The 14,915-nt window shown below is 49.9% G+C and overlaps 1 protein-coding gene across 1 annotated transcript in view; it reads left to right on the top strand.

Moving 5' to 3' along the window:
• Positions 1–845: 845 nt before the first annotated feature.
• The window catches only part of LOC104273819 (E3 ubiquitin-protein ligase RNF213-like), a gene marked incomplete at both ends in the record, with an annotated part of 39,435 nt that continues 25,365 nt past the window's right edge, over positions 846–14,915 (top strand). The window contains 24 exons of the mRNA XM_009869264.1: positions 846–942; positions 1,038–1,123; positions 1,993–2,142; positions 2,372–2,435; positions 2,891–2,927; positions 3,332–3,508; positions 3,916–4,130; positions 4,437–4,708; positions 4,993–5,198; positions 5,574–5,750; positions 6,476–6,668; positions 6,945–7,009; positions 7,531–7,726; positions 7,823–7,945; positions 8,043–8,141; positions 8,294–8,417; positions 9,680–9,847; positions 10,409–10,540; positions 10,724–11,394; positions 11,715–11,880; positions 12,039–12,256; positions 12,962–13,099; positions 13,391–13,570; positions 14,465–14,908. Coding sequence (XP_009867566.1) covers positions 846–942; positions 1,038–1,123; positions 1,993–2,142; positions 2,372–2,435; positions 2,891–2,927; positions 3,332–3,508; positions 3,916–4,130; positions 4,437–4,708; positions 4,993–5,198; positions 5,574–5,750; positions 6,476–6,668; positions 6,945–7,009; positions 7,531–7,726; positions 7,823–7,945; positions 8,043–8,141; positions 8,294–8,417; positions 9,680–9,847; positions 10,409–10,540; positions 10,724–11,394; positions 11,715–11,880; positions 12,039–12,256; positions 12,962–13,099; positions 13,391–13,570; positions 14,465–14,908 — 4,398 coding nt within the window. The remainder of the gene's footprint in view (positions 943–1,037; positions 1,124–1,992; positions 2,143–2,371; positions 2,436–2,890; positions 2,928–3,331; positions 3,509–3,915; positions 4,131–4,436; positions 4,709–4,992; positions 5,199–5,573; positions 5,751–6,475; positions 6,669–6,944; positions 7,010–7,530; positions 7,727–7,822; positions 7,946–8,042; positions 8,142–8,293; positions 8,418–9,679; positions 9,848–10,408; positions 10,541–10,723; positions 11,395–11,714; positions 11,881–12,038; positions 12,257–12,961; positions 13,100–13,390; positions 13,571–14,464; positions 14,909–14,915) is intronic.

The following is a 14,915-nucleotide window of genomic DNA, read 5'->3' as shown; positions in this document are numbered from 1 at the left end:
TGCCTTAGCCAGGGCAAGAAAATACCACATTGTCCCAGCTCACTGGGTTTGTACCGAAAACGATGCCTGGTCCTGACATCGCAGCGTGGCCCGGCGCGGACTGCGCACCCACAGCGGCATCGCTCCCCTGCGGTGACTTCTGCTCCCGAAATTGGTCTTTCTGAGCCTTAAACCCACCTCAGTTGGTGCTTCTGAGTGCAAGAGCTCCCTAAGTGGGTGTTTGGGAGCACCAAAGAGAATTGCTCTGAATTGCTGGCTTTGAGACCCAAAGCTCCCTAAATGGGTGTTTCGAAGGCCAAAAGCTCCCCAAATTGCTGATTTGGAGCCAAACAGATCTCCAGATATGTGTTTTTGAGCCCCAAAGCTCCCTAAATCGTTGTTTTTGAGCACATATGCTGCCTAAATTGGTTTTTCTTAGCACCAAAGCTCCCTTAAGTGGTGTGTCTGAGCCCAGAAAGCTCCCTAAGTCAGTGTTTTCTACCACAAGATCTCCTTAAATGGGTGGTTTTATCTCCAAAGATCCCTAAATTGCTGTTTCTGAGTTCAAAAAGCTTCTGAAATTGTTCTTCTGGAGCCTCAAAGCTCCCTAAATCGAGTTGCCTGCCCCATTTGCAGCTTTTTGGGTGCTAAAATGTCTCCCTCCTGTCCCTTCCCAGGTCTGAACCACCACGATGGAGGAGTCTGATGGCAATGGAGGGGGGGGAGGAGGAGGAGAAGGAGGAGGAGGAGGAGGAGGAGAAGAGCTCCACCCTCAGTCCCAGCCCCAGATCAGTGGCTCCGCAGAGGATGAAGTTTACTACGACTGTGTGACAGAGCTAGTGGCATCCGACACCCCCGTTCCCCAGGGAAGCAAGGACATCGGTTCCACCCCGGAGCAGGAAACGGGGGATGACGCATCCAAACCCGACGATGGAAGCTGGACGATGCTTCATGGGGAGTCAGGTACCACCGGAGTGGGGATGTGTCCTGAGGGATTCAGGGCAGGGAAAATAAGGGCCCCTTGCTCCATCACACCCATAATCCTTTTTTTTTTTTAGAGCCATCATCGACTGATCCACGGGTGGGAGACGGAGACAACCCCTGTAGGCAGGATCTGGCCCCCCAGTCCCTCAGAGGCCATGAGGTGGGTGCCTGGAGCTCCTCAGTAGCTTGAAATCAGGTTTTAGGGTCCAAGCGATTTTTATTTATCAGGCAGCTCACTGGCTCCTGTTCACGTTCTGGGTCTCAGCTGGATTGGTTGATGAGGGTATGAATCTTGAAAGAGGAAAGTAAAATTAAAAGCGAGTTTAGGGTGAGATAAACAAGTGTTCACAAGGTAAAGGAGAAGTGAGAGGAGTTAAAGGAAACAAAAGCGTGTGGAGGAAATCGCACAGGGAGGCTGTGGCAGGTCCCCAGTTAGAAAAAAAACTTAAAACCCCACAGAATTCCCCATTTCTTCTTTGTATGGTGGAGAATTATGTTAGGTGGAGCTGATCCTGGGTCAGCTTTGGGTCTTCCACCATCTTTTCTTCTCTCCCAACCTATTAACCTTCTCTGGAGTGGGGGGAGGTTGAGATACAGAGATTTTGTGCACACGCTCAAGGTGAAACCTCAAGCATCTGCCTGTTGTCAGTGCTGTTTTGGCCACAGACCAACACCCTGTGAGCTGCTGTGGAGAAAATGAACTCCACTCCTGGTCAGACTCAAGTCAATCCTCCATGGGAGAGATCAATTAGAGAGAAAAGAGCCTGTTTTAAGTAAAAAGTTGGAGTAATTAGTCCAGGCACATGCGCACATGTGAGGTTTGGGACCTGATGGGGAACATTTGGTCACCACTGGGTTGGTGGGAGGTATCTCCGGGGGTCTGGTGTTGCCAAAGGGGTCCCACACTGGTCAGGTTCTGGTCTTGAAGGAATTGTACCCTTGGCCATGACAACATCATGCTCTGAGGTGACTCCAGCGATCCTCCAAACCACTCTTTGTGGCCACCAGTAACTTCATTCTTCTTCCCAGGCTCCTGCTATCCCACCAAGAGATGAAATCCAGCTCCAGCAGAACCCAGCACACCACCATGCGTTGGTAGAGAAGGAGATTTACCAGAACACCGGCATCCATGCTCAGGGACCGTCAGGAACGCAGGAGCAGAAGCATTATGGGAGTCCAGTGAGTCCACTCCGGCTTTCAAAGCTTATGGCCAAAGCTCTTGGAGGACGAGGGTTGAGTTTTCCCTGCCAGGACAGCGTTGCTGGCCTGGGTTTTGGAGCTCAATGCTCTACAAGTGGTAGGGGCAGAAGGAGACCCTGCCCAGCCCTTTGTCTCTTTGGTCCTTTGAGCTTTGAGCTTTTGAGCTTCATTTTTTGCCTTCAGCTCTTCCCATTATTCTTTTCTCTAGGGGAAGGTCCCAGGTCACAGTGTGGGAATGGAAATGAAACACCAGGAGAACCTCAAAATCAAAGGTACTGCTGAGGGTGTTTCCTTGGTCACGTCGTCATCTCTAATGATAAATCAGATGCCAAGTCATGCTGGGAGTGGCCCTGGGTGACAGGAGCTGGTTGTGAGGTGGAAGCTCTTGGTGACACCATACCCAAAAGCCTGCTGGGCTTCCCGCAGGACCTGCCCAGGAAGGAGGACAGGGAGGAAGATATGATGTGATGGGCCATGCCAGTGGCTGTCCTTGCCCTGCTGGCCTTGATGTCCATCCCAGTCCCCAGCAGGGTTGTGCCTGAGCACTGGTGGAGCTTGGGAGCACAATAAAGATCTCACTCTTAGAGCAGGTCGGGGTTCTTCCTCCCAGAAGAACACGTCCATGCTGCAAGGAGCCCCCCTTTCCCTGGTGAACCTCCATTTCTACCTTTTCTTGGCTTGCCACCTTTTCTGGAGGTGCTAATTGATTCTTTCTCCTTGGCTGCAGATGACTGGTATGGAGAAGGCCCAGGACCTTCCAGCAGGTTGGTTGCATGGAGATGTCATTGCTGAAGGGTTTGAGATCAGATCTGGAGGGCTGGAGGTCCAGCAGCTCCACAGAGGAAGGGGCTGGGATGGAAGGAGATGCAGCTTGGGCATTATTAGGTCCCTTCTCCCCCCAAATCCCCCCAGGATGTCCTTCCGTATCCTTTCCCCACACCCAAGAGATGGACACTTGCTCCAAGACATCCAGATTTTTCTAAAACACCTTGGAGTAACCAAGAGATCTTCAACAGGGAAGGAGGTGGCTGCAGAGGGGATGTGCAACCTCTGGAAATGTCGACCAAGAGACAACTGCAGTGGATGTGAGTGGTGGAACGGGTGGGGATGGGGAAGGGGGACAGTGGCAGGAGGACACAGTGGGGACCCACCACCTCTTTTCCAACAGCTGCCAGCCCAGCTCCTACCTGTTCAGTGGACCACACCCACCAGAAGACAGGATGACCCTGGAGTTTGTTGCTGTGCTGTCGGAATCTTGTAAGATTGACGGAGGGTTCAAGATCTGTGTTGTCTTCTACAAAAAGCCTGGCCTCTGTGAAGAATTTGCCAACATGGTGGTAAAAAGGTAAAAAAAAGGCGACTGAGTTTATTCTGAGGAGGTGTTTCCGCTGTGGTTGTCCTCTGGGAGATTCAGGCTGGGGCTGAGGGACCTCGTTTGCAGGTTGCTACGGAGGCCGGACATGCACACCCTAATGGAGGTGTCCTGGTGGAGTCACAGCACTTGATGGTGGCTCCTCCATCTTCCCATCTCTCATGGAGCTGCTGTTTTGGCTGGGGCCAGGAGCTTTCAGCCCCCTGCGAGGACCTGAGCAGGGATGGTTGATTTAATTAGTCCCCTTGCTGATGAACCTGGCTATGGATTTCTCCCTGACGTTTTAAAGACCAATGATGTCTCACTGGATGAGCCAAAACTTGACAGTTGACCACCAAGGTCAACCCCAAGCCAACAAGCTCCTTCTCTTCTTTTTCCAGAGACAGAGTGATCGTGGGCAGCGCCAAGATCCCCCTTTCTCACCTGCGAGAAGGGGTCATCTTTTATAAATACGCCCTCATTAACATCCACAGCAAAGAGCGAGAGTGTCAATTAGAGCACATTTCCTTAAAGAGCTCTGACATCCCACAGGCCTTCAGAAATGCTGAATTATATCGTGTCGTGAATTTACCCAAAACAGAGATCAAAGCGGACGGTAAGTGCTCTTGTTTACCCCAGAGTCATGACCGGGCACAATGGTGACGGCCGTAGGCCGGCCCGTGTTTAACCACGGTTTATTTTCGGAGGTTTCAAGCCGCAGGTTTATGAGCTGCCCCTACAAAGAAGCTTTTTTAACTTGCAATGAAACTCATGGCTGGCATCCAAGTCATAGTGCCGGAATCCTGTCCGGAAAGCACGTGGCACCTCTTGGGCTGGAGAAATGGGCAGCTGGTCTCATGCTTTTGGGCTCAGTCAAGCTGAGTGTCTACGTCTTGTTCCCAAACTCTTACCTTTCCCCCAGGAACATGGACCTTGTTTGAACTCATCAAATGCAAGTTCCTCAAGAGCAGCTGGTTCTCCTCACACAAGCCCAACACCAAAAAGGTGTCCAAGTTGCAGAGGCACATGGAGTACCTGCAGCACGATTGCTTTGCTCACGCCACCCACTGGAAGTCTCTTGAGGATATGGAGCAGAAATTGGATAGGTACAAGGAGACCATCCAGGCCTCTCTTGGGGATGCTGAGGAGAAAAGAGAACACTTTAGTGTTCCCTTCACTTCGGCTGTGAAAGAGGTAAGCGTCCATCAAAACCTCTGGGGAGCCGTCAAAGTCACGTCCCTCACTCTGGGGGATGGCTTGGACATGAAGTTAAGAGCCTTCTCCTGCCTGGTGTATTTAGGACATAGGACATTCCTGGATGGATGTGTGGCCCTGGGAATAAATGATTTCTCACTGGGAAGGTGCCACACGAAGTGCCTCTGAGCGGCAGCATCTTCCCCTTCCCATTCTTCTCCCTGGACCAGGCTGTTTTCAGAGAAAACCTAGTGAAACAGCTTCTCCTTGTTCTTGTTGTCCAGGTGAGAGACAATATCGAAGCCTTCATACAAGCGATCATCAAGGACCTGAAGACCAAAGAAGATAAGCTTCCTAAGCTGCTGTTTGCCTTTCACACCTTGTATCGCTTTCACATCCGCCTCCCCACCGCGTCCGTCGCTGAGGCTGAGGAGTGCTTCCAGGTCATCAACTTCGTCCAAGGCACATACAAAGAGCTGAGAGGAAAAAGGTAACTTAGATCTGCCAACCTGCTCACTTGGAGCAATGGGCACTTTTAGCGGTCCTAGACTCAGCTCAGTTGTCCCCACAAGTCACTTGGGGTGTCACGTGTTATCCCAAGGGGTCTTTGAGGATGCATAAACCCAGGTTGGTGGCTTCCAGCCTTGTGACTCCATCACAGATAATCCCAGAACCTCGAAGAGCGTTCGACATCTCTGATAGTGGTTGTCCTGTCAAGGTGTCTCGATCCAAGCTCTTTCCAGGCAGGATGAGTTCTATTGCGCATTGTGGGGAAAGACACCATCCCGTGTTAGCACAGGTCTCCCACCAGCACACCAGAGGTTGGTTATGGGAAATTTGACTTTTCTTGACTTTTTTTTTGCAGCAAATATCTTCCAGCTGTGAGGCACATGCTTCTTGATACAGTCACTGATGGCACCTTGTGGATCTGGTTGGTGCCGCTGCTCTACGCGATGAACGAGAAGATGGAAGACCCCTTTCCTTCAAGTACATTGCCACCACAATCCTTCATACAGCTGAGGACGAACAAAGAAAAGCAAGGGTGGGTCTGAAAGGCTGAGGTGGAATCAGGGTACTGAACTCTCTTCAAAGCGCTTCTTGGTGGCTTCTCAAGGAGCTGCCCCTTCTCCTTGACGTGCTGTGTCCCCTGCCCTGGGGGGGTGTTGAAGGAGCATTAGTGGACCTCAAGGGAGGAGGAAGCCAGGTACCATGTGGTCTTATCCAGACAGGTGGATGGGAGCCATCCTGGGGAGGAAATGGGTTGGAAGGGACCTGCAAAGATTATCTAGTCCAGACCGCCTGCCATGGGCAGGGACATCTTCCACTAGAGCAGGTTCTTCAAAGCCTCATCCAATCTGACCTTCTGTTGACGGGGCACCCACAATATCTCCAGGCAAGCCGTTCCAGTGTCTTGCCAGCCTCATCCTAAGTCCAATCTAAATCCACCCTCTCTCAGTTTAAAACTGTTGCCCCAGCCCAGGTGTAAGACCTCACACTTGGCTTTTTGAGCTTCATGAGGTTGGCATGGACTCACTCCTCGAGCCAGTCAAGGTCAACTTGAACCCTGAGTTTTGTCCTAGTGACCTTAAAGTGGATGAATTTCCAGAAATTCCTGCTTTGCATTGTAGAGTCACTCACTATCAAAGCCCAGCTTCTCCTTCCAGCCCCCAGCCACCCTGACTGTATGTCATGGTACCATCGCAGACAACACCGACCTGCCTCCTGCTCCTCCAAAGTCCATCTGATGTTCTTGACCTGCTTTCCTAGGAAAGTCCTGAAGATGATAGAAACTCACAAGACCTTGATTGCAAGATGCCCTCCGCTGGCACAGAAGGTCTTGGGGATGGTGGCCTTGAAGAACTTGAACAAGGCCCCTTTGGATGCAATTCATCTTCCTCTCCTCTTGGAGGAATTGTACGCGCACATCATGGACATCAATCAACCCTCGTCCAGAGTGCCTGTAAGGACAACTGACTGGTGGTAGATCTTCTTCTGCTCTGGAGGAGTGTGTGGAGGGGGTGTGTTTAAATGTGGGTCAGAATGTGTTCTTGATTCCTACAGATTTTTCTGAAGGACTTCAGTGTAGAATCCCAGGATTACAGTTGAGTCCTGGGACCAGACAACAGAAAATCCCTTGAAAACTTCACGCTTCAGTGTTTAAGTGTGGAAGCTCCTCAGCCAGCGGAGCACAAGCCGCCTGACATTTGTCCTCACCGTCTTTCTGTCCTCTTTGCAGGAAGATGATTTGAATGTGGCTTTGGAAATCATCGCTTCCCGGATGGAAGACTTGTTGAAGGGCTTGTGAGTTGGGGCTTCTTGAGAGGAGAGGTGCTGCGACACCTCTGTGAAGGGCCTGGGGAGGGATGGGTGGAGCCCTGGCTGAGCACAAAGTGGGTGGCTGCCACGACTTGCCTGTTGCTTTTTTCATCTCTTGAACCCCACCATGCCTGGAGAGCATGGAGACGCACCAGGGTCATGTCCTGTGAACCTGTCCCCCTCTCCCAGCTGCAGACGGTGGATGGGGCCAAGTAGAGACCGTGAATCACAGAATAGCTTAAGTTGGAGAGGACCTTAAATATCATCTAGTTCCAAACCCCCACTGTGGGCAGGGACACTACCCACTAGACAAGGTTGCTCAAAGTCTCATCCAGCCTGGCCTTGAACACTTCCAGGGATGAGGCTTCCACACCTTCTCTGGGCAACCTGTTCCGGGGTCTCACCCCCCTTATAGTGAAGAACTCCTTCCTAATGTCTAGTCCAAATCTACCCTGCTCTAGTGAAAGCAGCCGCAAGAAGCATTTGGTCCTTTCTTGAATCCGCAGGTACCCATCAGGGTCTTCAGCGCAACCGCTGAACCCCACGGAGGATGAGGTCATGCAGTGCCTGAACATGGTGTGCCCCTTGCTGAAACATTTGTTGGAGAAGCAGACGGAGTGGCTGTCGTTCAGCTCCATGATGATAATGCTGCGGATACTTGGGCTGTTTTTCGACAAAAGGGATTTGCTACAAAAGAACAAGGTCTGTGGCTTCTGTCACGAGGTCTTAAGCCTCCACCTTGTGGCCAAGAAGAGCCCAGAGCTTCTGGCTCACTCTTCTCTTCTTCGATTTCTCAAGGAATTCCAGCAGGTTACCTCAGCAGAAAGATTTCAAGAGTTTGCAGATGCCACCTCGCTGTGGCTCGAGAGATTCTTTCACAAGGTACCCACGGACAAGAAACTCTTCCTGAGAAACATCAAGGTGAGTGATTAGACCCAGATACCAACACGGGTCATAACCCTTAGTAGATGTGGGTGTTCCTCAAGGTCACCTGATGGGTTTGGCTCTTGCTCTGTAGATGTGGCAGCAGCTGCTTTCAGTGAAGATCCTCTGCGAGGAGTGGACCACGGAGTGGCGGGGCTTGATCCTCAAGAGGTTTCAGAATTGGCTGATGAAGGTGAGTCTTGGGTACCCTCCAGCTGATGGGGGGTGATGCTTCTGGCTTTTGCCACACTTGGTGTTGTCTCAGTCACCATTTTGGTGGTGGAACTCAAGCAGGCTGATAAGGACCCAGAAAGCAGCTGCCTCTCAAGTGTTTCCTTGCTGCAGATTAACGGCCAATCCCTTGGAGATTTCTGCCTGGCTTTCCTGGAAACAGAGGAGCAGTATGACGCGGAGTTGGAGAACTACTTTGTGAATCACATCAACCAATGGATCAGAGAGGTCAAAAAAAGTGAGGTAGGAGAGCTGCCACCTCTCCTTGGGCTGTTTGGAGGCCTCTATGTCCCACTTTGCAACTCTTCCTGACCTGTCCTGGGTGAATAGAGTGGGAAAATGTCTTTCTGAAACAGCCGTGGGTCCACAAAGCCCCTAAAGAAAAGGAATTTCTCATCCTTCCAGGAACATGTGCTACAATCCTGGATGTCCAAACTCCCCAAGAAGAGCAAAAAATCTGGGAGAGTGCTTTCTGTTCTCGTGGAGAAATTTTTTTCGGAGATGAAGAGGCTGAGAAGTTGCAAAACATTTGTTAAGACCACTGGCCCTGTTCTTGCAAACATGCTGAACACTCCCATAGTCTGCAGCCTCCTTTCTACTGTCCGTGAGTGTCCCCTGAGTGTTTTTCTTGTGAGCATCTCTTGTTTCGCAGGTGAGCTAGATGGGAAGAGCAGGTCTTTTTGTGGGAACCTTCCGGTTTTGTTGGCAACACAGAACGAGAGGGTGGAAATAAAAAGTCTTCCACGCTAGAAAAATCAAGTTTCATTCCAGAAATGGAGACCACATCTTGTTTTCATTCCAGAAATTGAGAAACATCTTGATTTCTTTATCCCCTTGCAACGCTGCTTCGTCGCACAGTCGGCGAGTGTGGAGCTTGTTGAGGGGAAGGATGTGATGGAGCCAGAGCATGTCCATGGGAAGACAGTCAAATGCTAGAAGGAGATATGGTGACATCACCACTTTTGGAGGGGGTTCCATGGTTGGACAAAGCCTGGTCTGAGACCAGTGTTGGCCCTTCTTTGGTCAGGAGGTGGAGGAGAGGACAACTCGTGACTGTTGCTCCCTGCTGCAGCTTCTGGCACCATCGAAAAGACTCTGGGCTTGTTGTCTCCGTAGCTGCCCATCCCCTAGTAGTGGTTGACTGTGATGGGATTGTCCCTTCACCTTCTCTTGGCCAGAACAAAGCCACCCAGCATCCACTTCTGTGCCCAGCCCTTCCTTGAAGCCCTCCACATCCCCAGGAGCTCACTGCCCAGCCTCAGATGTATCTCCTAGGTGGTCTCCAAGGTTGTCCCCATGGTTTGTTTCAGGCAGGAGGAGATACCTGGTTTTCCCAAAGCAAATTTTTTTCCCCAAGCTGCCGGTTTTGATAGTTGAGTTAGAAAGGAACAGGTCACCATGAACTGGAAGCTGCTGGCTCTTCCTGAGGATCTGGCTTCAAAAGAAATACAGCAGAGAAGTCGCCATCTCTCTTTTCACCAAACTTCCTTTATTTTACAGGAGAATCAGAGTGCGCCATCAGTGACCGTGCAAAAGAACTCATTTCCGATGTGCACACGTTCTCCACCTTTGTGGGAAAACACGTTTTCCTGGGAGATATTCCCTGCAGTATCCTCTCTGACATCTTGAAGCATAAGGAGCAGTTTAAGGAGATGCTGTGTGCCTGCGGTAGGTTCAGAGTTCCCAACTTGCGTGTATCTTCAGAGTTACACGGTCACCAGGAGATGTATCTACTGGGTAATGTTCTAAAATGAAAAAAAAAAAAAAAGTAAAAATTATCTGCAAGGGGAGTCTGAAAAACAAGAAGTAAAAATGGAATACTTTGTTATGGAGGCGATCTTATGCAATTTGGGAAGCAGGAAGGAGTGAAAATGCTGGTTTGGGTTTTTTTAAAGTTGAAGTTTTGGGGTGTTTGTGGAATTTATTTCAAGAGTTGCAGTGATTTAGTTTCCTGTTTGCACACCTTGCCTTCAGGCCCATCACAAACTCCACCTCCACTCAATGAAAACCCAGAGGAAAGGGGGCAAATCCTCCAAATCCTGCTCTGCGAATAAGCGTTATTGACACTTTGGGCAGGTTTGCCAGCAGTGCTGCTTTGGGAAGGAGCTGTAGGCTTTCTGCAAACTGAAACACTGTTTTATTATTTTTTGGATGTCAGGGGTTATGTTCTCTCTAGCTCTTCCCTTTCCAAGGGGTTCTCTTTCATGTCTGGGTCTTTTTTTTTTCCAGACTCCTCTTTCTCCAAGTGTATAACACAGGTGCTGGAAGTCAGGCAACAGGAGTTTGAGCAACTGGAAGTGCTGAAGGAGCAAAGATACTCCTTTCTCTGCCTGTGCTGTTGCATAGAGGACATGATAAAAGGTACCTGTTGGGTTAATGGAGCTTCTTCTGTGGTTCTTGAGTGGGGTGATGTCTCCTAAAATATAGAGCCTCACAGTGGGTGGGAGGGAAACGCAATCAGGGACCCTGTTGACTTCAGGGCTTGTCTTTGTTGATGGAGAGACACATGACAGGAGTTCCTTCTTGTTGTTCCCACCTGTTTAGTGGATACAAGTACCGTGCTTAAAAGCATCATGGACAACGGAAGTTTTAAGGATCAGATGTCAGTGCGGAAGTTCTCCACCGACGGCATTCCCACCTGTTTAGTGGATACAAGTACCGTGTGTAAAAGCATCATGGACAACGGAAGTTGTAAGGATCACATGTCAGTGCGGAAGTTCTCCACCGACGGCCAGAGTGAAATGGAACCCAACAACCTTGACAACTATAGTGGCATGATGCAAAAACTTCATGTCGTGAAGACAAGCAGATGTTTCCATAGGCTGTGGAAGATGCGAGCAAAGCAAATCAAAGCCACAATCCCTGAAGGTCAAGTCCTCTCCATAGAAGAAGTTCAAGAAAAACTTTATAAGCCAGCCATCGCTGACTTTCGTCAAACCTACTTGTCCCTCAAAGACCTCTCCATCACCCTCGGAGAGGTACAGAGCCAGTTTGAGAGGGTGCTGGGAGAGAAGAAGGGGCTCCAGGAGGAGTTTCAAATCATGGAGGAAAGCGAAGGGTGTTTGGAAGGTGACTGGATGGCAGGTGTGGTGGAGAGGATTGAAAACTACCTGACCCTCTCGGAAGTGGTGAACACTGCCAAGGTGATCGATGCTCTGCGACAGATACTTCAGCTGAAGGGGGATTTCCAGATTCTCAGTGACCTGGCAAAATACGTACGTAGGCGACGCGTGGGTGTCTGTGATGGTTGTTCTTGGGAAAATCCGTGTAGACAGGTCCATGTGGTAGCTTGTAACTAAATTCTGTCACTTGTGGTTTCTTCCTCCTCGATTAACCTTGAGGGACGGGTCAAAGGAATTACTTCCAGCTGCCTCTTTCTATTCCTTGTGGAGGCCTACAAGGACGAATCCAAGAGCAGACTTGGGTTTGAGGCCAAGATCTCATCTCGTTTGGGGAGGAGGAGGGAGAACTGAGCTTCTTTTCTTCTCTTCCCAACAGACACATGTTGTTTTCTGTTTCTTTTTTTTGTGTCCAGGAAGAGGAGGAATTCAAGAAGAAGCGACTCGATTTTATGACCGAAGACTTAATGAATGTGAAAAAAATTTTGAGTGACATTCCCCAGAGAGTCTTGAACTTTTTGAGGGAACTTCTGGAATGTGCAAGGAGCGGGTTTACCTCTTGGGTCAAGACCATAATCGAAGGTGAGCTGGAAGGAACAAAGTCATCAGATACAGCAACAGTGGGAGACCACATAGTCCTTGTCGGTCCCCGCACCCAACACACCATTCCGTGAATCAGAGCAAAGAAATTCCTCAACTGTCTCTCTTATTTTTCTTTTTTCTTTACTTTGTCCCTGCAGAAAAGACACAAATCCCCGCGTTTGTGGAGGTGACATCAATTTCTGTGGGTGAAAACACCATGGATATGGACAGACTGAAGTTCTTCCGCGATGCCATGGTTGCTTCTGCCCCCATCATATACGACCTGAGTCCCACAGCTGGGTTTGAGCAGTTCTCTGCAGCTCTGTCTTGCGTCACAGAAGCCATCGCAAAAGACAGTAATCTCCCCAATAAGCTGGTGAGTCTTCAGGTCCAAAAGTCACTTGGACACTTGCTCTGAGGCCGAGTTGCTCCCATGTAGGCGTCTGGTGCCATTTCAGATGGTTTCCTCAGGACATCCACGTGGCCCTGGCAGATGTGACACGGGACCTGGACAAAGGCTGTGCTCTTTTTGGAGTGGAAGCCTGGTGGAACATCTCAAATAACCTTGTTCACTTATGTGGGCAACTGGAGGAGACCCAGCAGGTCTTGTGAATAGGAAAAAAACCAAGTGCTGGAGTTTACAGAAATAGTTGAGGTTGGAAGGGACCTGCAGGGATTTTCTAGTCCTAGTCCCCTGCTTAAATGGCGGGAGGTAGGGCAGGTAGCTCACGTGTTTTGAGCATCTCCAAGGCTGGAAGACTTCAGAACCTTCTTCAGAATTTGACAGAGAAGCTTCTGTTTAACTGAATCCCTTGTGTTTGTGCCCCAGGCTGTCACCCAGCCTTACCCTCTGCTCTCCACCAAAACCAGAGCAGAGAACAAGAGCTTCACCACATGCCAAAGCTCTGGGGCATTAGGATAGGTCCAGCGGTGGGGCTCTGTCTCGTCAGAAGCCATGGGAAACCCCATCCTCAGATGAAATGGTCACAAAAACTCCAGCCACATCAGATTTGGGGTGGGGAAGTGGTGCTCAGCATCCTTCCAGCTGGTTACGGGGTGTCCTTTGGTTCTTTTTTGGCAGAAAGATTCCTGGGACAGCAAAGAGTGGATACAGAAGCTTCACAACTTTCATGGCTCTGTGGAGCATTCATCGATCTCTCAAGCTGGAAACATCAGCAGAAATGGGATTTTTACCATCCTGAAACCTCCAAAATTCAAGGTAAAGGGTCTCCAAGACTGTTTTTTGTCCAGTTGTATTTTTTACTGTTATTGGGAGGAAAGCTCTTTCTTGAAGTCAACCTCCAGTGAGCATACCAGTAGATGTCCAGTTGAGTTTGCAACCATTACCATCAGTTTTCTGTTGAACCTTGAGCGTTTTCTGTGGAAAACATTATTTTCTTTTCTCCAGAGGAAGTGGTACAAGACAGGTAGAGTCCTGACATACGGCATTTCAACTCAGCGCTGTGTAAGAGACCGTGTGGTGATGCTGGTTGTCTCCTCTGCTTTCCAGGCTACGCTTGAAGACTGTGTCTCGGTACAACTGCAGAATGATGGTGAGAAGAGCACATCTCCAGCAGACCAGGAGGCCAAGAAATACAGTTTGTCTCAGCTCACAGAGCTCCAGAACAAGCTCATGTTGATCACCACCAAGGCTGAGAAGGGCAGAGAGGAGGCGAACCGTTTCTTGGAGGTAAGTCGCAGGGCAGCACCAATATCTGCCTGAAAAATGGTGACCATTGGGCTTGGGATTTTGCCAGAATTATTTCCAGCAGACTCATCCCTGACCTGCCGTTCGGGCCTTTCACGAGCAGATGTGTTGGTCAAGGATGACGCCCCCTTCCCAAGCCACAGGAGTGGGATTTGCTTCCCTCAGCATTGTCTCTCACTCGTCGGGTTGTCCATCACTCCGGTTAATCCTAGACTCTCTCCATGGGTCTCTTGGCCTGCTTACAGCCTGCTGGGATGCTTTTCAGGCAGCTGTCAGGGGGGCTGAAGTTCCCCAGCAGGATCAGAGCCTGTGAGCGTGGAGCTTCCCGTAACTGAAGTTAGGAGGCTTCGTCAGGCTTCTTTATCAGTCATCCTCTAGTAAGCACCAACCATGAGATTGCCTTTCTTGGCTGATTTTCACCCAGAAGCTCTTAACTTGTTCTTTTGGGCTGATTCCTTGAGGCATTTCACAGGTGTTTCCCAAGACAGCAGCAGCCTTCGGCTCTTCTCTTACTCAAAACTCCATCCCCTTCCCCTGTTAAGTCTAGTTTAAAGAAGTTCTCCTTAAGTCTGAACAGCTTCTTGGTGAAGACCCTCTTGCCCCAGTTGGTCACGTGAATCCCATCTTCTGCCAAGAGACCAAGCTTTTCAAGGGTTTGGGCTTCTCAAAGCCCAAACCTTGAGTATGGCATCAGCCACACAGCCACATGCTCCAGTCCCTTCCTCATCTTCCCTCTCCAGTAAGCCCATGTCTCTCTTGTACTGGGGACTGTACAGACCTCTAGAGGAAAGCCTGGCTCGATCGGTGCTCAGAACCTATTGAGAACTTGCTGCAGTATGTGATCCCTTTCCCTGTTGTGTGTTTGGCGTGTTACAGATACTGGAAAAAGTCAAAACGGTTGGGAAGCTGTATCTGGAGCTTCTCAGCATTGGCAACATCCTCTTCATTGACTGGAAGGCTGAAATCTACTGCAACCCCCAGAAAGATGTGAAAGTCTACACGGAGTTTGGAATTTCTGGGATCCTTGTTCAAACCACAAGACCCCTCCTGGAGGAGCTGGACAGTCTCTCTAAAGCGATGGAGCATTGCCTGGCAGAGTGGAAGAAGTACCTGGAGACTCAAAGGGACACCTACTATCATCTCAATCTGTTCACTGCACACCAGCTCTTCTATTTGTGCAGCCAGCTGGCCAGAGTCCAGAAAGGCATCGTAGAACCGCAGGTGCTCACCATGCTTTCTGCCATCAAGCATGACATTACAGCAGAAGATCTCAGAAAGGCCCTGGGGGATGCGCTGATGACTCCTCTCGACTCTGTGAAGGTGTCAG

This window comes from Apaloderma vittatum, unplaced genomic scaffold, assembly GCF_000703405.1.
Source record: "Apaloderma vittatum isolate BGI_N311 unplaced genomic scaffold, ASM70340v1 scaffold5760, whole genome shotgun sequence".
NCBI classification, from domain to species: Eukaryota; Metazoa; Chordata; class Aves; order Trogoniformes; family Trogonidae; genus Apaloderma; species Apaloderma vittatum.
The sequence above is the reverse complement of the archived record's forward strand: the minus strand, read 5'-3'. Positions and strand labels throughout refer to the sequence as shown.